At 45.0% G+C, this 22,601-nt stretch overlaps 1 protein-coding gene across 9 annotated transcripts in view; it reads right to left on the reverse strand.

Moving 5' to 3' along the window:
- Positions 1–22,601, reverse strand: part of FEZ1 (fasciculation and elongation protein zeta 1) — a 67,415-nt gene that overhangs the window by 23,659 nt on the left and 21,155 nt on the right. For 5 of the 9 annotated variants that reach the window (XM_084808156.1, XM_084808158.1, XM_084808157.1 and 2 more), the window contains exons 4-5: positions 9,681–9,767; positions 2,742–2,910 (exon numbers count right to left, since the gene is read on the reverse strand). In XM_084808156.1, the coding sequence (XP_084664282.1) occupies positions 2,742–2,910; positions 9,681–9,767 (256 nt within the window). Of the gene's footprint in view, positions 1–673; positions 698–2,741; positions 2,911–9,680; positions 9,768–22,601 lie in introns of all 9 variants that reach the window. The other 4 variants (XM_084808161.1, XM_084808162.1, XM_084808154.1 and 1 more) reach the window with 3 other exon arrangements.

The following is a 22,601-nucleotide window of genomic DNA, read 5'->3' on the forward strand; positions in this document are numbered from 1 at the left end:
TGGTTTGGATGCTGTTTTTTTTCCTATAATTGTTATGTTTGTATTGTATTTTAATGTGTTCTATCATTTTAACCTATTTTAAATTGTTTTCGTAAGCCGCCTTGAGTGCCACTTTTTGGTAGAAAGGCAGGGTATAAATCAAATAAATAAATAAATTATTGTATGTCCCATCATGGTCCTTCAGATCTACTGATAATGCACTCCTGATGACTCCGGATAGCAAACGCATGCATATTGGCCTCCTTGGGACTGGCCCACTGCAACAGAAATCCCAGTCCCTGGAGGCTTGTCCAAACCTGAAAATCGCTGTACATGTTTTGTTGTTGGCATGCACAGGCAATGCACACAGTAAAGCTGTTCACATATGCGGAGGACAAGAGTATGTTTTGGGGAAAATGCAGGCGTTGATGCAAAAGATACGTGCATGTGCCAGGAGTCGGGCAATTAGCGGGGGCTGTCTACTACAAGTACGTATCTTTCACAAACATGTCTTTGTCTCCCGTAGTGAGCAGTGCAGTCCTAGGTGAGTCTCTTCTGGAATCCTTGCAAGACCCTTTTTAATTGGCTTGGCTTTTAGTATGAAGAGCTCAGCCTGTCAGTGGGTTAGAGGCTCGGGCCTGCGTGTTGGTTTCACCTGGCCAGTTAGATTTGATTTTTAAAAACTGTAACTCACCCCAGGCAATAGGGATGGGGTAGCCTATAAATAAATGAATCAATGTTAAAGTATAGCATATACTGGACACTGAAGTTCACGTTAAAATACAACATTCTTTGCATACAGTTCTGAGTTTCTGCAATGGGGCCACCACAAGAATGTCTCCTGGCATTTCAGAGAACAGGTAAATGAATCACATCGTACTGAACAGTGTATATCATTGAGTGTTGCTCATTCAGGGTCAGTTCCTTAAGGGAAACTACAGCAGAGACTTTGCTATGATCTTTAAGCCAAACAAGTCATGATGTGGGAAATCTATGACTAGGTCTCCCAGCTTCTTTTCAAAACTTTTCTTTGGAGAGGAGCACATTCATGGAGGATAAAGGCTATCAATGCTTACTTGTCATGGGGGCTATATGCTACCTCATAGGGTGGCCATGAGTCCTATTTTACAGAGGGCTGAACTCTGTTTGAAGGGCTGTCAAAGGACAGTCCTCTATTTGAAGGGCTGCATGGTCCAAGTCCAGTTTAAAGATAAAGAACCTCAAGAAACGAAAGCAGCAGGGGGCTTGAAGTTGCCCATCAACAGTTAGCTGCTGAACAGCAGACTGAGCAGGCCCCCAGGTCCCCTGGTCACAGTCTTCCCCACCATGGTGAGATGTATTATATTTCCATTTAAATTATGGCAATTCTGTCTACATTTGTGTGTACACATATAAAGGAGAATACACACATTTTGTGCAAGCCTCTCAAACTGGACAGCAAGCCCCAGAGCGTTCTTAACACTCATGGGGTCAAAATGTCCTGGAATATATACAAAAATAAAATATTAAATGATAAGGATGGCTTCATTAGGGCTTGGAGGGGAAAAAATAAAAGCAAATGAATATTTGGCTTATGAAAAGCATGAGACGCTAATCTGGGCTGGCCAATTCTGCAGTCTTATCAGAGAGCTCTGAAACACACCAAAGCAGGGTGCTGATCTCCCAGTGTCCACCAAGGGGACGGCAGGGGAAGGGGAGGGTGGGCCAGAGGGTCAGTTATTGCACTGGTCTTCTACTGGTGGATCAGGACCATCACATGAACCCAATCCTATGTTGGGCAACACCCTAACCTATAGTGGGTTCCACTCTTGGAATGGAAAGAAATCAAGAGCCAGTAAATATATTCAGGACCAAAGCAGCCATTACTTTAAATGTGTGTCTAGCAGTTACATATTTTTTCCATTTTTACTCTATGTTTTACTCTATGTTTTACTCTATGTTTTACTATGTTTTACTCTACATATTTTTTTCCATTTTTCCTCTTTTAATCTATATTTATTTATTTATTTATTTATTTATTTTATTAATCGCCCATCTGGCCGGTCACCCAGCCACTCTGGGCGATGTACAACAATAAAAACAGTTCATACAATAAAATTCAACATTAAAAACATCACATTTCTAAAATTACCCTTAAAAAAAAGGTAAAGGTGTCCCCAATCAGTTGTGTCTGACTATAGGGTGCGGTGCTCATCCCCGTTTCTAAGCCGAAGAGCCAGCGCTGTCCGAAGACGCTTCCGTGGTCATGTGGCCGGCATGACTGAACACCGAGGTGCACGGAACGCTGTTACCTTTCCCACTGAGGCGGTACCTATTTATCTACTTGCAATTTCTTGCTTTCGAACTGCTAGGTTGGCAGGAGCTGGGACTGAAGACGGGAGCTCGCTCCGTCACGCGGCACTCGGGTCTCGAACTGCTGACCTGCCGACCTTCCGGTCTGCAGTTCATCATCTTAACCACTAAGCCACCGCGGCCTGCCTGAACAACCACATTTTTAATGGGTGGCGGAAGCTCATTAAAGGGTCGGTGCAGGGGCCGCAGTCTGGATTGGGACCCTAGTGTCAGGGGGAAGGGGCTTTTAAGATCCAGACTGGGCCCGATGCATCTGGAGTAAAAATGAAAAAGACATAGCTGCTAGACACACATTTAAAATAATGTCTGTTTAAAGCAATGTTTGCCAAGGGCCCGCTGGAGGCTTCCGCCGGCCCTGCTTATATAGCCAAGAAGCAATGCCCCTTCCTGCCCTCTCCAGGCATCCTCACCTTCATAGGACCAATTGTTGTTGAGGGTTTGTGACAAAGCCTGCATCTCTTGAAGGAGGACTGAATCAGCCTGATTGCTGGTTTCTCCTCCATCATCTTCCTCCAGAATCTCTTCTTCCTCCTCAGGGTCTGGCGAATTATGCATCATCTCCTCAATTTCTTCAATTACCTGTAAAAAGAACAGTAGCATCAAATCACTTAAGGATGGCATCTCGCTTCGGTGCTTTTTTTAAAGAGCATTAAACGTTACTTTGGAAATGCCACATTTTAAGAGCCTCGGTGCAAAATTTAATGGTGTGTACTCCCTAAGGCCTAAGAAGCATTCATTTTTAAACTCTTCCCTTGGCTATGTAAGTGAATATAAAGGAACATCATAACAGCCATGTCAGTCCACCACAAAAACTAGAGCAGTTTCCCCAATGACATGACCTCTGGATGTATTGGACTATAACTCCCATAATCCCCAGCCACTATGGCCAATGGTCAACCACGATGGGATTTAGTCCTAAACATCTGGATGGCAACAGGTTGGGGAAGTCTGAACTAGAGGATGAACTTCAAAATGGGAATTTAAAACGGCTAGCGTCAAGGGTCAGCATCACTGGGCACCTGCCATGAGCCCATGCCTTAAACAGGGTCCCATTCTCAATCCAATTGCCAATCACATCAGAAAAGCAATTAAGATTGGGAAGAGGGTGTGTTGGGAGAGTCATCCCCCTCTCCCCCAGTACAATTGCACCACTTTCTTGAGGGACAAGGAATTTGGGGAGGCACCTTGGGCATTCACAGTGGGCTATGAGGGCAGCCTCCGAGGGCCGCATGTGGCCTGTGGGTTGCCCATCTCTGCTTTTCAGAAATGTTAGCAGACCTGAAGTGTCTGTACTGAGCATCTGATGCAACAGATATTATAATATGCATGTACTTTATGCATATGCATATTTATGTATCCTGTATTTTGTTGGCCAGTGGCTACTGGTCTAGACATGGTGCAGGGCAATTTTTACCTTGCTGTAAATTATACACGCATTATGATGAAGGCAAATTGCCCTGCTTCCACTTACTACTCCAAAAAGCAGTGTCTAATAGAGACTAAACAGAGAGGTGACAGAGGTTTAGAACACTTGGAAATCCTGTCTGAACCCCAGATGTGTGGAGGCTGGCTATACATTCTCACTGGCAATGAAAACATGATCTGTGTATGTTTGGAGGCACTCTCTTATTTGCAATATTCCCAAGATGGAAGTAGATTGCATATATTGCAGGAACAACCATATTATGCTGATAGTCCAAGCTTAGTAATGAATTTGGTTTAAGTTCTTTGTTGGTACTCTGTGACTCCTCTTCCTCCCCACACCCAAGACTCCTTATCTCTCAATTTCTGTCCACTTTCACCATTGATCATTTCACATGTTCCACCAATGGAAAAAACATTGGGTTAGTTCCAGATCAAGTCATATTTAGAGCAGACCCATATTTAGAGCAGACCCATTTAATCTGAAGTACCATTAAAATCAATGGTACTTCAGATAGTCATGCCTAACCCAGGCCCCATTGATTTTAATGGTCCACTGTAGGTATTACTAAACTTAGAACCAACCCATAGGGGAAAGACGTGGGTTTGGGACAAATCTCCCATTAATTTCATCTCAAAATTTACCATTGCCATGTTCATAAAGCATCTTAGGGTTCAATCCTATGGGGATAGGCAGCTGCCTCCGAACTCGGAGGTGACTGCCTATCCAATGAAGGGCAGGAGAAGCATGGAGGGGATCGCTCCCTCTGCGCTTCTCTTGCCCTTCATTTGCAGCTAGACAGCCAATTTCGGCTGTCTAGCTGTGGGAAGGCAGAGCGGGGGAGGAGGCTGCCGAACGACACGTAAGATGTGTCGTACCAGTATTTCCGCCTTCCCCACCCTGGAATGCCCCATTTTGGCCGCTCCACACTCCTCTTCCGAGAGCGAAGCACGGGGTCGTTCCATGCTGCCTGCGAGGCAGCACAGAAGCGGGGGAGGTCAGTTCCTGGAAAACCACATATCCTATGGCCGTCTAGCCACTGACTAGTAATCATAGGATTGCTCCCTCCGGGTTGTATCTCCACCACCACCGCTTTCCTCTCGAGTTACATCTTGCACAAATCCAGCCCTACTAGTCATCACACTGAAAAATATCAATTTAGGCTGGCGCAGTCCCAGCCATTGCTATGCTACTGCTGTTTGTTTTCCTTTGCTTGGAACAGATTTTGTGCTAATTCAGCCACAGCATTCTCTGTTATGAGAAATCAGTTAAACAAAAAAGATAAAAATCAGGACGCATACAGACTTCTACAATTCTTGGAATACCCAAGAGAAACCAGAAACCATGAGCATGCCTACTTTGGGACAGTCCTGTTGCCTCCAACAATAATTCAAATGTATCACAACACAGAACACAACTTTCTAATAGCAAAGCACACTGCAAGATGCTAGGGGTCTTGAAAAAAGAGTCTAGCAGGAAGAACCTTATTCCTTCATCACTGTAGTAGCTTGTTAGAGGATGCCCTTTGCTGCCATCTCTCTCTCTCTCTCTCTCTCTTCTTACAAGGTTTATATACTGCTCTACATCCAATAAAATTCCTGAGTAGTGAACAATAAAAAGGAAAGGGGAAATGAATCAAAATGCAGAATTAAAGTCTTTAAAATCAAATTATGCCAATAAAACTGGCTGGTCAGTCAGGGAAGTCGTCCTTAAATAAAAATGCACGCAGCAGGCACCAAAAACAAAACAATGTTGGTGCCTCCCTGACATCAACAGGCAAAGAGTTCCACAGAGAGGGAGCCAATATACTGAAAGCTGTGCTCCGAGCGGACTCCAAACGGACCACAGGTCCATGCAGAACCACAGGAGTGCCTCATCTGATGACCTCAGCGACCAGGCAGGCTGGTAAGGGAGAAAGTGGTCTCTCAGATATCATGGTCCCAAGTTATTTAGGGCTTCATACAGCAGTAACAAAACCTTATACCCGGCCCAGTAGCAAACAGGTAGCCAGTGCAATTACCTCAGTAGAGGTATTATATGCAGAAAAGGGACTGCTCCCGACAATAGTCCAGCTGCTGCATTCTGCACTAGCTGCAGCTTCCGGACCAACCTTAACGACAGCCCTAGAGTTGCGTTTTTGACAGTGGGCTTCCTGCCACAGGGTCACCTGGTGGCGGCAGGAGCAGTAGGTAGCCAGTGAAATTTCCCACAATGCCCCCTTTGCAGCATCACTCCAGGACACTGTGGGAAATTAAAATGGCTGCCCACCACTACTGCCACTTGGTAACCTAGTGACCGGGGAAGCAGAGCAGGCATCAGCACAGGTATGCCCCGCTGAGGCCCTGACAACTGTCTAAGAATGCCAAGTGCTAGCGCTGGCCCTGAGATTAAATCAGCAGTAGTACAGTTAAGCAATTTTAGACTCTAGCTTTATTGGGGTGGGGCTTTTTAAGATGGTATTGTGTATCAAAGTGTGCTAAACCAACCCTCCTTCTCCTTCTGCTGAGTTGAGCCCTAGATTTGTACCCCAGTGTCAGAACCCACTGGAAACCAGCTCACTGCCTCATCTACCTAAGAACCTGAGTCCTTAGTTAACCCCTCATTTGTTCCTGAGGGGCATCTCTTGACACCAAGCATCTGACAGTTGGATCGCCAGGGTGTATGCACAGCAATCCTATAGGGGTTATTATACCCAAACCTTGGGGAAAGAGCTACAGCCCATCTCCAAACATAATGAGGCCATGACAGCATTTACCACACGGGGCTGCTTCTCATCCTTCTCAGAATGAATTAAAGAGTTAAAAACATCTTACAGAGAAAAGAGGCAAAGCTGACTCGGGTGTTCGACAAGCCACTATCTTTTTAAAAAATAATAGTAAATCTGAACATGCTCGTTGCAGAAAGTGCAGAATGGCAGGGGCTCTGGAGTGGGTATCATTGCCATGGAAACCAACAGAAATTCGAAGGTGCAACAAAGAGCCGCTCAGTATGGAATAAGCTTCTGATGTTTAATGACTGACTCACTCTGAAACCTGAGAGACAAAAGAGGCAATCCCACTGAACTGGGGGGCCAGAGATCTTGTGTGAGGAAGATGACACAAAATTCTGAATGGCCGGTGTTATTCTGCGTTGGTTCGATCTATACATCTATCAGACTACATCATGCAGCACCCAACTGCTGTGAAATCATCCTTATCAGAAGCTTCTTAGGAACACAGAAGGATGCCTTACACCAGGTCAAAATCTTTACCCATCTAGCCCAGAAGTGTCTGCTCTGGTCTACACCATCTACTCCAGGATCTGAGGCAGAGAGTTTTTCACATCATCCACTGCCTCAGCCTTCCCCAACCTGGTGACTTCTGGATGTGTTGGACTACAATTCCCATCATCCCCAAACTGCCAGGCTTCTTAGGACGCTGCAATATGCACTAAATACTACATTCTGTGATTGTGCAGAATCTCAGCATATATACAGCTTTGCATGCAACATTAAAAAAACAAACAGATACGTTGTATTGTATTGCTTCTTCCCACATCCATGCCCCCAGAAATGAAATCAGCAAGGTCTGAATCTTCAGTTATCTCCATTGCTCTTAAGGACAATGCTAAGAGCATTGAAAGTGTTGTATCAGATATGGCCAGTCATCTCTCCTTTATGAAAGGGGCAAACTAGTTTTATGATTTATTTATTGCATTTTCATCCCACCTTCCATCTGAGGAGCTTTGGGAGACATACATGGTTCTCCCTGCCATGGTTCTGACAACCACGGGGAATCCATGGTTCTCACAACAACCCTGTGAGGTAGCATACTGAGAGTGTATAACCAGTCCAAGCTAATGGGGTGTTGAACCTGGATCTCCCTAGTCGTCATCTGGCACTCTAGCCATGAACCTACACTGGCTGCATTCATACGTCACACTAAACCATGGTTTAGTGTGACATGCTCACATAGGTTCACACCAGGCTCATATACACCCCCTCCTCTGTCCTCCCGCTCCCATGCAGCCAGGAGGAGGTTAGAAGCTTTTGCTTTTGGTTAACCATGTTGTCCAGACTGACAAAATGTGGTTAACATTAACTATGGCTAGTTTCAAACAAGCCCATTTCAAACCATGACTTCTGAAGATGGTTTGTTGAAACTAACCATAGTCAGTGTTAACCACAGTTCTGGATCCAGATGACAAAACAAACAGTGCTTAAGTAAAAGCAAAGTTGAACACTCTGGAATTCCTCCTTCCACCCATAAAGGTGGAAGACAGGGGACAGGGAGTGGGTGGGCAACTTGTGGCCCTCCAGATGTTTTGGCCTACACCTCTCATCAGCTCTAGCCAGCATAACTAATAGTGAAGGGTGATGGCAGTTGTTGGCAAAAACATCTGGAAGGCCACAAGTTGCCACCCTTATGCTAAACCATGGTTTAGTATATTTAGCATATTAATGAAATAAAATAATCACATAGACAACTGGAAGTGTGGTAAACATCCTGTGCCAGCCTTTCCCAATCTGGTGCCTTCCAGATATTTTGGACATGGGGTGGAAAGCAAGTAGATCTAAATCTACTGGTAGATCTCAGTGATTTGTAGTATATTGGCAGTTATTTAACAATAACAGCAACAAAATGACTCCCCAACCCCATCCACCCAAACCTATACAACTGAAATGAAGAAAGCTTGTAATAACCAGAAGTCAATTCCTGCATGGAAGGACTGTGAGCTCTGTTCAGTTTTTATTCTCTACACAAAGCAAATTCCTGGGTTCAGAATTCTCTTTCTAATGGTGCTTCCAGACAAAAGGCTCCCAGTCAAAAGACATTATGGAGTTACTCCATCTTTCCTTCCTTGATGGGTTTTCTGTGGCAAGAAAAAGGATGGAAGAAGTGGTGGGGAAACGTGGAAGGATTACAAATAGAAGACAATGATATCAGGACCGCCACAACCGCCCTGGTAAACTTCTGTGAATAAAGCAGGCCGATCGTACAAAAAAAGCCTTGTCTGGAAGCATGCCAGCTGTCTGTCTTTTGAACCACACTTGGTGGATCTTGGGGTTCTAGTAAAAGACAAAGTAGATCCTGCACACCTGGAGTCTGCCCACCCCTGTTCTGGACCATGACTAATGGTCAGGGATGATTGGAATTGTAGTACAAAACATTTTGAGGGCACCCAGGTGGGGAAGGCCATCCTATGAGCAAGGTGTGCCTACCATCAGTGTTGGCTCCAGGCTTTTGAGGGCCCCTGGTAAGACAGCCTCAATGCCCCCCCCTGTCCCAGTGAGTCTACCATCTTTGCACTATTGTCACCAGCTTCTAGTGTTCCTCATTCTCTTTCCCATCATTGTTACCACTTGCTTGTTGACAGGGAGAGAGCCAGTGAGCAAGTAGGCAGTGGCATCTACTGCTCGTCCTTCTCACCACCACCATTGTCTGGGCCAGAGTAAGAGGCAGATGAACAAGCAGGTTGCAATGATGAAAATGAGGAACATCTCCAGGGAGGTCTTGTCAGTGAGCCCCTGCTGGGGTGTGGACCCTCGGCAGGTGCCCGACCATGCCTACCCTTGACGCCAGCCCTGCCTACCACCATCTGTGGTTACAATGGGGTAAAAAGAAAGCAACATAAGCAGCGATCATCCTGTACAGATTGTATATTTGCTTTGTGGTGGAAGCCAGCAACATAAGGTAAAGGACAACGGTGGTATTTGAAAGCACTCAAGATGACCATAAATCTATCAGTTCTCCAATCACTGTTATGATCAATTACTCAAGGCAATTTGCCTGGCAAGGAGCTGGTCACTTAAAGGACAAACACCAACTCTTTGTTAACATGTGACAGCTGAACACATTGCAGAGGCCAGCCACGTTTTCTAGTAATGCGGTAGAAGGAAGGCATCTCCCACCTTTCACATAGGAAAGGCCAGGGGAAGGGCAGGTACCTGATCTGCTGTGAGTAGAGGCTCCTCGTTAATACCAGAGTCATTTTCACTCTTCTCGTTAAGCTCTTCCTCCTCCTTCTCGTGGATCTGAAGGAGAAAAAAAACCCAAACTGCATGCTGATTCAGTAGCAGGTATGGGCCCCACTTAGCTGTTTTCTTTTTCATCTCACACTAATATTTACTACACAAACTATCCAGATATCCTGTCTCTTTTTTAAAAAAAAATGAAATCCTAAGAAGCGGTTAAAGAGGTTCCACAGCATTTCACAAAATCCAAATGTTGTTTCACAAAATAGCCCAAGATGCAATGCTGGTTCTTCATGCTGCATGCTTAGTTGTTTCCCTTTCTCTCCTCCCCAAAGATCAGGAACAGGAAAGTGTTTGTGGGAAGGAAGATAATTCAGGAAAACAAGACCTCAGAAATAAGATGGCCATGGGTCTTGCTTTACAAAGCACAGTCATCTACTTGAAGCCCTGTTTAATGAGAAAGAACCATAAGAAAGGAGAGCAGCGGGGGCCTTGGAGTTGCTCATCAGCAGTTAGAACCTGAACAGCAGACAGAACAAGGCACACAGGTCACCTGGTCACAGTCTTCCCCACCATGGTGAGATGACTTGTACTTCTATTTAAATGATCATTGCTTCTAAATTTGCATCTATACATATAACTTTGCACATGCAGTTTTGGGGTGACCTGGTTCTTCTTTTTCAGCCGTGCATCAGTGGCCACACTTACACAGAGAAGAAGACTAGAGCAGCCTTCCCCAACCTGGTGCCCTCCAGATGCGTTGGACTACAACTCTCTGAATCTGGCTGGGGCATTCTGGGAGTTGTAGTCCAACACATCTGGAGGGCACCAGGTTGGGGAAGGTTGGTCTAGAGAATTGTTCAAGGTGACCTCTTGTGATAGCTATGCTTTTCAAGAGCCCTGTAACATGTGGAAAGTAGCAGCAGTCATATGAAATGCTACTGGGGTGTATTCCCAGGGCCAGTACCAACACTTGGCATGCTTGGGCAGTTGCTGAGGCCACAGCTCCCCAACAAGGCCCACCACTAATAGCTATCCTGCCTTCACCCACCCACCCACACAGATGTTTTTCTGGTGCTTTGACAAGAACCATTCAGCTGGGTCTAGCTGCCATTTTAATTTCCCACAATACCCCAGAGTGACACTACATTGGGAACCCATTTGGAACCTTAAAAGAGCAGCTAGACACAGATGCTCAGTGCTTTTGGAAGTAATGTGGCTTGTCAGCAGGTAAGCCCACCAGATCCCACTAACAGAGGGGGGCACCAGATAGTGCTTTGCTCATGGGTTCCTCAAACCAGGGAGCCCCTATTAACCACCACCCGACACCTCAAACCAGGAGAGAATTTGAGGGGCCTGCTCAAGCTGCAGCCTCTCCTTAAAATGAGCCCTTCCAACCGAACCCCCCCCCCAAACCGAGGCTTCCTCCCCCCCCCTTCGGATTTCTTTAGCTTATTTGAATCACCATATTACACCTCTCCTAAACTGGGTTAGCTTATGGAAAATTAAAAACATTCACACCGAGGCAGTACCATAGCCAGAATTTTTGTGCAGAAGGATGCTGAAGAGATGAGTGCTTGTTACCAAGAGATTCACATTCACCGGTTCAAGCCAGGAAGTCCGCCCTTCCCGTGTCGCTTTTATTTAGGAAGGCAATCGGTATTTGCTTGTCTCACTGTTTCCCTGGTTCCAGCAGTTTATTTCACTGAATTGCTGTGCTGGCTGATGTCACTACCGTATCTGTTTCCTAGAGCTGAGATTGCATAATTCCCATTACAGCAGAGGAAGAGATCACTGCTACAGTGCTTACGGAAGGGCGTTGTAAATTCTGGGGATCCACTGTTCTGGAGGCACTCCTCAGTCTTACAAAAGTGCCACCTCACAAGACCATGAAATCCGATGAGCGCTTGCACTAAGGCCAGCCCCAATACACAGGGTTTTCGGGCATTTGCTATGGCGGCAGCGGGGTCTGCTGCTGCACTGACACCTGACTCAGGTGCTCCACATGAGGCTTGGAGCCGCCATTTTGATTTCCTGCAATGTAATATCACTCAGGGCATTCTGGGAAATTAAAATGGTGGATCCAGCCAAAGCTGATGGCCACACTGCTGCTTGCAGCCACCAGGAAAGCCCCTTAGGACCCATACCAGAGGGGCCCTGCCAGAAGGCACTTGGCCAAGAACCCAATCAAACTAGGAAGCAGCCATGATTAAGAGATTAAGGGATTTTCACAAGACCAAGGCAATGTTTAGGTGTCCACAAAATGGGTTTCTCCTAGTAGAAGTGCAATCTAGTCCCCCACTGCTATTGTCGGGAAACACACACACACACACCCAGCCACAGGCCTACCTGACAGCGTCAGCAAGCAGGTGGGATGCCACCGCTTTAAATTCCCACAATGCTCCAGAGCAACATTACATCAGGTTCTCTGGTGCATCATGGGAAACATGAATTGGTGGCTTTCCCACCTCCTTCTGCTGCTGCTGCTGGATAAGGCTGTCAAGTTGTCTTTCTGGGGAGCTTGTCTGGCATTACTGATCTTCTTATTCAGGACCCACCCCCACCCAACAATAAGTTTCCATGGGATGCCAAGTTTCCCCGGAACACAATTTGAAAAAGCATCAGAGAAAAGATTTTTTAAAAAAGAAAAAAGCAAGTACAATGGCTTTAGAGCAGAACATTCAAATGGCTCACTGCCACTGAACAACAGGACATCAATACAGAAAGCTCCTTGGAGCTAACTAACTACAAACTGGCTGGACGTTAATGAATAGAAGTGGAGCCAGTTAAAGGTTTGCTCACATTCTGCAGATCCAGAAGCTGAAGGATGCAAGGTTTGCTTCAAGCCAGAGGCTGGACAAAATCCTTCTTTACCCCTCTTTTTCTTTTCTTTTGTTGTATTTTAAATTAAAAGTGATGTAAATGATGATTGTGTGTGGATATGTTTTATGATATGTTCTTCCTTTTTAATTTCTGCTTTATCCCCCCCCCCTTTGTGGCTTTCCCCCTCTTTTTTGTTTGAGGTTGTTATTGTTACATTTGCAAATAAACATTAAAAAGAGAGAGAGAGATTGAGACTGGACAGCTATCTGTTGGAGGTGCTCTAACCAGGTTCTTTGCATCGAGCAGAACTGGCCTACAAGGTCTCCTCCATTCTTTGTGAACCGCTCAGAGAGCTTCAGCTGTGGGGCGGTATAGACGTATAATAAATGAAATGAAATTTTGTGATTCTAGGATTTCATTTTTAGATCACGCGGGCGCGCACACACACACACACACACAGTTCCATCCATTGGCCAAAGACAAGAGCCTCATTGAAGCAAGAACACTAGCAAGAGAAGATCAGCACATTTAAATGCCTGCTTTTAGCTCACCACTTTGTTCTGGCCTTGAAAAACTGATCTCCTTCCTTGTCCTTTTCTAGGCATTCCCCTTCCCTTGTGCAACTTGTCATTTTAGCTTGTATTTTTTTTTTTTATTGCATTTATATCCCGCCTTTTTTTCCTCTTGCAAGGAATCCAGAGTGGCTTACATTATCCTCCTCCTCTCCGTTTTATCCTCACAACAACAACCCTGTGAGGTAGGTTGGGCTGAGAGTCTGTGACTGGCCCAAAGTCACCCAATGAGCTTCCATGGCCAAGTGGGGACTAGAACCTGGATCTCCCAGCTCCCAGTCCATCACTCTCACCACCTGTCTCTCTTTTTTTATTGATGTGAGCTGCTTTGGGAGATGGTGACCTGGTTCACATGATCACCGCGGCCCACCATGACTTATAAATGCCATTGTGGGTTGCAGCACCTGTGGGTACCAGATTGCCAATTCACTCCCCCTCACAGCTTCTCATGTTGTCTGAACCTGGCAAGCGTGGCTTGTTGGGGTGGTTAACAAAGCACCCCCAACCCTAAAACAGGCCATGAGTTCTGGCTGGTTTGTTAATCATTCCAACAAGCTACCCTCCGAGTTCAGACATCACGACAACCCACATCCGGTGAGGGAAATTGGGGAAAATGAGCTGGCCCCGTGGCTAATTAACCACCCTCATATCATGAGAACCAGGCCAATAATTGTCAGAAGAGCAGGATAAGAATTCAGTAAATAAATTATTAGTGGTAATACAATTTAAAACTCCTAACTTTGGATTTAAATTTGAATCATAATTCTTCGAACTGAGTCTACGCAGAGTTCGAGAGAGCTCTAATGAAGTAGGGTCTAACTTACGAATGCTCCAATGAACTCATTAGCTGTTATAAAAGTGTCATAAGATTCTATATTGCTTGAAAAGCTCTCCAGGTAAAAACCTACCTGCAGCCGCAGGCACAAAGGAAACATGGGCATGCCATTTGGCTGTAAAGTTGTTTTCAAACAGACACAGAGAAAGAGAGAGCTAAATAGGCGGTACAGTTAAGAATGCTCATTTGGCTCAGATTCAATGCAAACTGAGCAGATCTCCACTTCCCAGATTAAGGTGAGGATCAGAACGCAGTTACCCTTTGGATTTTGCACTTCTCCAAATTTTGCAGTGCAGTTCTCAGGTCAAAACAACGTAGCCAAAATGCATATTTAGAAATGTGTATGTTGACAGAAAATACATTTACAGCACAATCCTGTATGTGCCTACTCAGAAGTGAGTCCCACTGAGTTCAAGGGGGCTTACTCTCAGGTAAGTGGGTATAGGACTGCAGCCTTAGAAATGTGTATTTTATGAGAATTTACATTTTAAAAAATATACTTATATGTGATTTTTGGTACTGTGCTTTTGACCACCACCCCTTTCGGGGTGGGGGGGAGATTAAAGTGGAAACAGGACAGAACAGACTTATGAATGAACACATGAAAAAATGGCATGAAATCCATCTATCTCTAAGTATAGTTGCATGAGAGCTGAATCAAGTCTCCTGTTCAACATCTGAACCAGCTCTTAGAAACAATGGTGTAATTAGCAGAGATATTCCTCCATCTGACAACAAATAGCACTAATGCTCAGCCTTGAGGTATAGGGATTTCCTCTCTATGTCTGCCCCAGATGCTAGAACTGTTGCCATGACTCTAAAATGACCAAAAGGCATTTTATAAAAAGTTCACCCCCAAAGTGAGATTGTCTCATGGTCATCTAAGCATTCATGCTGGAAAGGCAGATTTATTTATTTTTTAAGGTCTTGAGGAAAGGAATGATTATGCCCATTCAGCTCCTTTCAAGGTCAGTGAGTTCTGGCTACAATACGAGGCAGCTCAGGAAGAAGAAACCACAGCCAGCCAGGGTTATTCAAGGTTTGCTTAAGATCTCATCCTTTCCAGCTCTCATTAGGCAAAACTCCCTAGTAGATGGGTAAGGTCCCCTCAACCTTTGGAGGCAATTCAAAGGCCAAAATAGATCTGATGCTAAATGCACCACTTGAAGTTGGGTGTTGTCACTGTTTTACAGTTAATAGCAGCTATGGGGAAAGCCAATTTTAATTGGGACCCTTATGCATGGGAAAGTGAGGCTAACAGTTTCCTCCCTCTCTGTGGTCCCAGGGGAAAAAATCTGCCCCCAAAAGCTGTTAGTAGCCCTGGAGGCAATGGGAACCAAGCCTACCCCCAGGTTAATATAAGCTCTGGGAGGCATTTTTCATCAGAACCACAGCAGGGGAGGACAGGATTAACACCCTTCCCTGCTGTGCCAAAGAAAATCTCCAACGCTGCAGCAATTAACTGCAAGTGACATGTTTAATATCCTGTTTAGTATGGCCTTTTTTCTTTCTTTTTTTTAATAATATCCTGGAACTGTACCACTTCAGGATGCAGGTGTGGGATCACTTATTTGGATGCACCCTGCACATTAATTTATCTGTAGACAAATTAATGTCTCAGGGAGAAGTCTCAACTGGAACCCTTCTGCCTGATGTGTTAGTTTTCAAAGTATTGTCAAGTTTGGTTTGGTTTTCACACGGCAGAGCATTCAAGCACATGTTCCCCTCTTTGCAATCTCAAGTGATAACACCAGGAGAAATTTTGCTTTGTGTTTTTAATTCATTTTTTAACAGAAAGACTAGCCTTTCCTTTCAAAAATCAAACAACTAATTGGTTGTTTGGTCTGACTAACTCAGTATTGTCTACAGTGACTGGCACTGGTTCTCCAGGGTTTCAGAGGAAAGCCTTACGTGGAGACACCAGGAATTGAACCTGGGACCTTCTGCACGCAAAACACGTGCTCTACCACTGAGCTATAGCCCTTCCAATCATCTAGGGCTGTTCTACAGAATGGAAAATTAGATGGTGAATGCTGCAAAAACAAATCAGGGGAAACATTGTTCAGATTTTTGAGGGCCCTTGGGCAAGACAACCTCTATGGGCCACCTCCCTCAGTGACTACCTCTTCACTGCCAGTTAGTGGCATCTACTGTTCCTTCTTCTCACCACCATCACGGTCAGGGCCAGAGCAAGAGGCATGTGAACAAGCAGGTTGCAGTAGTGGAGAAGAACAACTCCATGGGACCTTCACAGTGGGCCCCTGCTGGGGTGTGAGGCCCCTGCAGGTGCCCAACTATGGGTACCCTTGACACCGGCCCTGTAGTTGAGTCTTAAAAACTTTAGGCCCACAGTTTTCTCTTCAAATGTAATCACACTCAAGTTCACTGTAGCCAACTAAACCTCTGATCTCCCCAAATGCTACCTGAATTTTTCTAAGCTGAATAAGCTTCACTGTGAGGTAATTCATATGACACTTCTTCTTCTTCTTCTTCTTCTTCTTCTTCATCATCATCATCTGTAGTAGCACCTAAAGCAGCCTTGTAAACAAGTCCTTAGCTTAGTTGTTGCTCCATTGCTCTTCTGCCAGCTGGCTCACTCACCTACATGGAATTCCTCATTGCCTATGACTACCAGACTAGTGCTTAAATACAGGGCTGACCTAAAATACACTAGGCCTAGTACTGTAATTTTAAATACAGATCTGCTCCTGCAGGCTCACGTCCTACCCATTTGCACTCATGCTGTCACCTCATACATTACAAAATACATGGGCTTTTCCCTACAGAGAGATTAATCCCCATATATTTAATTCGTAGGGAAAAATAAGTATTTTTAATTTATTTTATTTATAGTATTTTTATGGCACTCCTCGGCCAAAAAGTCTCCCACAGCAGCTTACGTATAATCAATTAAACAAGACAGTCTCTGTCAGTACAGGCTTACCATCTAAAAGGATATGACACACAAGGAAAAAAGGAAAGAGGAGGGAAGAGGGAAAAGAAATGATTCTTTTAGCAGGGCTGGTAGAATGGCCCTGCTGTCCTGCTCATGTCCCTCAGCTCAGCCCACTGGAATGGCTGCTGGTGGTAACAGCTGAGGGAAGGGGAGCCTGCATGAGGGAGGCCTTTCAGCAGGGCTGGTGCAATGGCTCTGCTCTCCCTCTCATCTCCCTCCATACAGCCAGCTGGAATGGCTGCTGGTGGCTTTTAATTTTGTAACTGTGAAGGTTTGAGGCCTACAGAAGCAAAGGGGGAAAGGGTCCGGTGTAGAGGCCTGGGTTTTTCTGTTAGGAGGGGGTATCTCTGAGAGGAATAGTTTCATTTCCCCAGCTGTGCTTCAATTTCATTTCCCCAGTTAGGTTTCATTTCTTCAGATTTGAAGCAGTACTTTCAGTTTTGCGGGAGCAGGGTATAAAAAGAGAGAGTCACAAAGATCAGAGCAGTAAGAGCAGAATCAGGAGACCAGAGCCTGAAGAGGGAACAGGAAGAAGCAGCCTAGAGGAGACAAGTACAGCTAGAGTAAAGAAACTCAGAGGTGGGTTAATATGAGAGTTTTGCAAGTTTTCTTTTAAGGCCTTTTGTATCACTCAGCTCTTTTATGTAAATGCCTTTAGTTATGATTGCTTACTTTAAATTTACCAGTAAACTGTTTTGGTTAAACCCCAAGTGTCTGATTGTGTCAATCATCCCATGACTACAGCCTAAACCCCACGTTATTGGGAAGGGGAAGTTTAAAAGGAAGGTGGGACTCTTAAGGAGGCAAGAGGTCTTTGAGGAGTTGCTCAGCGGGTCCAGGTCATAAGGGGAACCCTGACAGTAACGCATATAACAGGAGAGTAATGGGTTGGACAGTTACTGCCTGTATATACACTGCCCCCCTTTGTGTACCTGTGCCAGAAACCACACACATGCCATTACAAAATATACTGTTTTCCCTATATCTCTCTGTACAGGGAAATAAACTGAAAGTATGAAACATGTTCTGCCTAAAAAGGCAATCTTGTTTGTATGCTGAGGATTATAATTTAATGAATGCTTTATTATACAGGGAGGATCAAATGAAATTAAACAAAAGCTCAGGGGGCAGGCTTAGGAAATATGGATTCTTCACAAGATAAGTTCAGGAGGTTTCCTCTACCACCCACCCCTTTCCCAAATCCTTGGGTACTTGCTGTGCTGGGGATGGGAGGGGAAATGATGCAGCTATGGACACCAAATAAACTATTTTTAACATTCAAGGCCTGCTCATCCCCTTCACCACCAACACCAGTTGCCACCACAAAAGCCATATCTGCAACTAACTACTTCCTACCCTCTCCACCACACAGACAACAGCAGACAACATGGCTTCCATTTCCCAAAAGTAATCTTCCCGCCCTTGCTGTGGCTGCAGTAGGTCCTGTGAAACAAGGAACAGCAGCCAGAAAATCAAATGGACTGAGGAGAATACAAACATGTTTTGCCTGGTATCTGAAGGTTAACAAACTAGGCATCAGGCGAGCTTCCTCTAAGGAGAGGGAGTATCAGGCGAAGCCAGAAATGTTGTTTTTCTGATCCACACCCACCTCACATCTGAGGGCACCCAAATGAGAGTCACTGACCTTCAGAGGTGGGTTAATATGAGAGTACACATTCTTTAAGATACTTAAGTCTCACGCTGTATAGGGCTTTGCCAGCACCTTGAATTGGATTCAGAAACAAGATGGCAGCCAGTAAAGCTTTTTCAAAACTGGCTACCAGATTGTCGAACAAGATTCTGGCTGTTGCATTTTGTGGCAGGCCATCTTCAAAGGCAGCCCCTGATAAATAGCACTGCAGTAGTCTAAACAGAAGGTTACCTCAGCAGTATCCATGAATATGGTCCTGCAAAGAGGGCTAGGAAGACGGTGTATGACAGAAAACAAATTGGAAGTGGGTCTCATACTGGATGCTGAGGTTAAGAGTGGGTTTCAGGTCTCAAAGTGATGGTGACTACTGTTACAGATGGAATAATAACCCTCATTTTGCAGGTTATCTAGTCCAATATAAGGCTTGATATAGCCTGAAGAATCACCCTTTCTTTTTGTTTGTTTTATGAAAGAACTCCCTGATTCATCAGTTTAAACAAGGATTGGAAAGTCATTAATGAAATAGCAATAGCCCATCATATAGAATGCCAGGATAAAATCAATAGGCTTAACTGACAAAGAGCATTCACCACCCAGCTGCAGTCAGTGGGGGGAAACCTATTTACTCTCCTTAGGCAAGACCCATTCTCGGCAGACTGGCCAAATGGCATTCTCCTGTCTGCTCTTGTACACATTCTTCACCATTTCCTTTCTATAGTCGTTCATTTGTGTTTGCATCTCACTATATCCCATCTCTTGAAGATACTAAAAATAAAAAAGAGTGCATTGTAATAAATAAAATTCACTTGGCTTTAGTACTCAAATTACAGGGTGGGCAGAGGGGAGACCAGACCCCTTACGTTTGGGGACGGCTCCTTTAGCTACCATTTCTAGAAAGCTACAGGGATGACCATGATCAGACTTTGGTAAATATGCCTGCTGAACTCGCCATGGTGAATATGATGCCACCCTTTGGCAAGCATGGCAAGTGGCCCAGCCCACCCCACTCTGGCCTTACCTGCTTCGGAGCATGAAAGGCAGGTAGAGGGAAGTGTTGGACACTGTGGGCTGTATCCAACAGTGTACTTCCACAAACTCAAATCGTGCTAGCAGTGCTCCGCTGAATCTTTCTGTTATGCAAGCGGTTGCCCATTACGCTTGCGCAACCAGTTGTGCAAGGAGTAGCACAACCAGTTGTGCAAGTGGAATGCACACCAGGTTGCACAAGAGTTAACTGGTTGCACAACAGGTTGCACAAGCATAATGCACAGTCTCTTGTGCAACTATAACTTCCATTGATTCAGAACCTAGTTTCTACTGGCGCATCATTTGTGCTAACAGAATGACACAGTTGGATACTGCCCAGTCACCTGAGAAGCAAACCCTGAACATTTTGTAACGATCTTCATGGGCCTTGCAATTTACATTTGGGTACAATATGGGGTATGGGGAGTTTAGAGTTTAAAGGGTAAGAGATGGTGCTTATAAGTGGGGTTAATGCTTAATGTGTAACGGGAGAAAAATCTACTGTATTAGAAGCATACAGTACATAGGTACTGAACAAAGGTACTGAACATGAACAAAGGTAGGAAGGTGCTGTTGCACTCATGTCTTGCTTGTGGGTTTCCCGTAGGCAGCTGGTTGGCCACTGTGTGAACAGAATGCTGGACGAGATGGACCTAAGAACCCCAAAGATAAGTTTGCCTGCCTGCCTTGCCTTGTCTTCCCCTCCCCTCCTTCCCTTCAGCCCTTTCTGGATTGTCCAATGCTCTGAACATCACACAGAGGACAGCAATGATGACTGCCAATATCCTTCTGAATGCTCCATACCACAGGCCTCTCAGAACACCATAGACCACTGGGGGGAATTCTGGATCATCCAAAGACTTCCGTTGCCCTCTGAAAATAACAGCTCTTTGGCCATCTGTTGTTCATGCTTCCTGGCCTGATTAAATTAGCTCTTCACTCCAGCAAACCTGTTAATAATTTAAGGCTTAATAAGTTATTGTTGACTGAGCAGGATAACAAAGCAAGCGGTGGAAGCTGCAATTTTCCATTAGTCAGCTTGCAAAGCTGACACATAAGAACATCAGAAGAGCCCTGCTGGGTCAGACCAAAGGTCCATCTCATCCAGCATTCTGTTCACACAGTGGCCAACCAGCTGCCTACGGGAAACCCACAAGCAAGACATGAATGCAACAGCACCTTCCTACCTATGTTCCCCAGCAACTGGTGTATGTAGACATACCACCTCTGATACTGGAGGTAGCATATAGCCATCAGGACTAGTAGCCATTGATAGTCTTATCCTCCATGAATTTGTCCAATCTCCTCTAAAACCATCCAAATTGGTGGCCATCACTACCTTACGTGGAAGTGAATTCCATAATTTAACTATGTGCTGTGTGAAAAAGTGCTTCCTTTTATCTGTCCTAAATCTCCCACCGATCAGCTTCATAGGATGACCCTAGGTAATGGTATTATGAGAGAGGGAGAAAAATATCTCCCTATCCACTTTCTCCATACCATGCATTATTTTGTACACCTCTATCCTGTCTCCCCTTACTTGCCTCTTTTTTAAGCTAAACAATCCCAGATGTTGTATCCTTTCCTCAAAAAGGAGTTGCTCCAGCCCCTTGATAATTTTAGTTGCCCTTGTCTGCACTTTTTCCATCTCTACAATATCCAGTACCAGAACTGTGTACAGTATTGTAAGTGTGGTCACACCATAGATTTGTATAAGGGGAGAGTATGATCTTGGCAGATTTATTTTCAGTTCCTTTTCTAATTATGCCTAACATGGAATTTGCCTTTTTCACAGCCTTTGTACACTGGGTTAACATTTTCATTGAGCTATCCACCACAACCCCAAGATCTCTTTCTTGGTCAATCACTGCTAGCTCAGATCCCATCAGCTTATACTTGAGGTTGGGATTTTTTGCCCCAATGTGCATCACTTTGCACTTGCTTACGTTGAACCACATTTGGCATTTTGATGCCTATTTGCCCAGTTTGGAGAATTCTTTTTTGGTGCTCCTCACAATCTCTTTTTGTTTTAACCACCCTAAATAATTTGGTGTCATCAGCAAACTTGGCCACTCCTAATTCCAGATCAGTTATGAATACGTTGAAAGGCACTGGACTCAATACAGATCCCTGTGGGACCCCCTCCCTCCATTAGGAGAATTTACCATTTCTTCCTACTCTCCGCTTTCTCTTCTTTAACCAGTTACTGATCCATAAGAGAACCTCTCCTCTCATTCCATGATTGCTGAATTTGCTCAGGAGTCTTTGGTGAGGGACTTTGTTGGAAGTCCAAATAAACAATGTCTACCAGATCACCCCTCTCCACATGTTTATTAACAGTCTCAAAGAACTCTAAAGGGTTAGTGAGATAGGACACATATGTTATTCTCTGGTTTCGGGATGGCAGGTGGGGAGGTGAATGAATTCCTCTTTTCATTTCAGCTCGGATGCATGGGGGTTTTCATGACAAAGTGATTCCAGAGGCTGGTCAAGTCAGCCATCTTCACATTCTGATGGTGGCTCCTGGAATGGTGAAGAGAGAGAGAGAGAGAGAGAGAGAGAGAGAGAAGGGCTTCTCTGGTAGTGGGTGGCTGGAATTAGGGATGGTGCAGGCGCCCAATTCCATCTGGGAATCTGGCGGAACCCCCCCTTGCCTGCACCCCTGAGCCCCACTCGCCGAGCCCCTGCTCGCCCCTGCCTGTGCTTGGCGAGCAGCCCACACTGACCCCAGCATCCTCGTCGAGCTCCGTGGTCACCATTCTTTGAAAAATAAAATGGCAATAGAAGTATGTGCATCTTTGCATATGCGCAAAAATGCACACTTTGTGAAGATGCGCATTTATGCACATTCGCAAAAATGCACATTTTTGTGCGTACACAAATATGTGCATTTTTGCAATTGCCATTTTATTTTTTAAAAATGGCAACCACAGAGCTCAAGGAGGCTGCTGGGGTGAGTACGGGCTGCTCACCAAGTGCAGGAGGGGCTCAGGCACAGTCTGGGGACTGTCGAGCAGGAGCAGAGGCTAGG

Source organism: Heloderma suspectum, chromosome 6 (assembly GCF_057233095.1).
Source record: "Heloderma suspectum isolate Gila_16-S chromosome 6, 16-S_ref, whole genome shotgun sequence".
NCBI classification, from domain to species: domain Eukaryota; kingdom Metazoa; phylum Chordata; class Lepidosauria; order Squamata; family Helodermatidae; genus Heloderma; species Heloderma suspectum.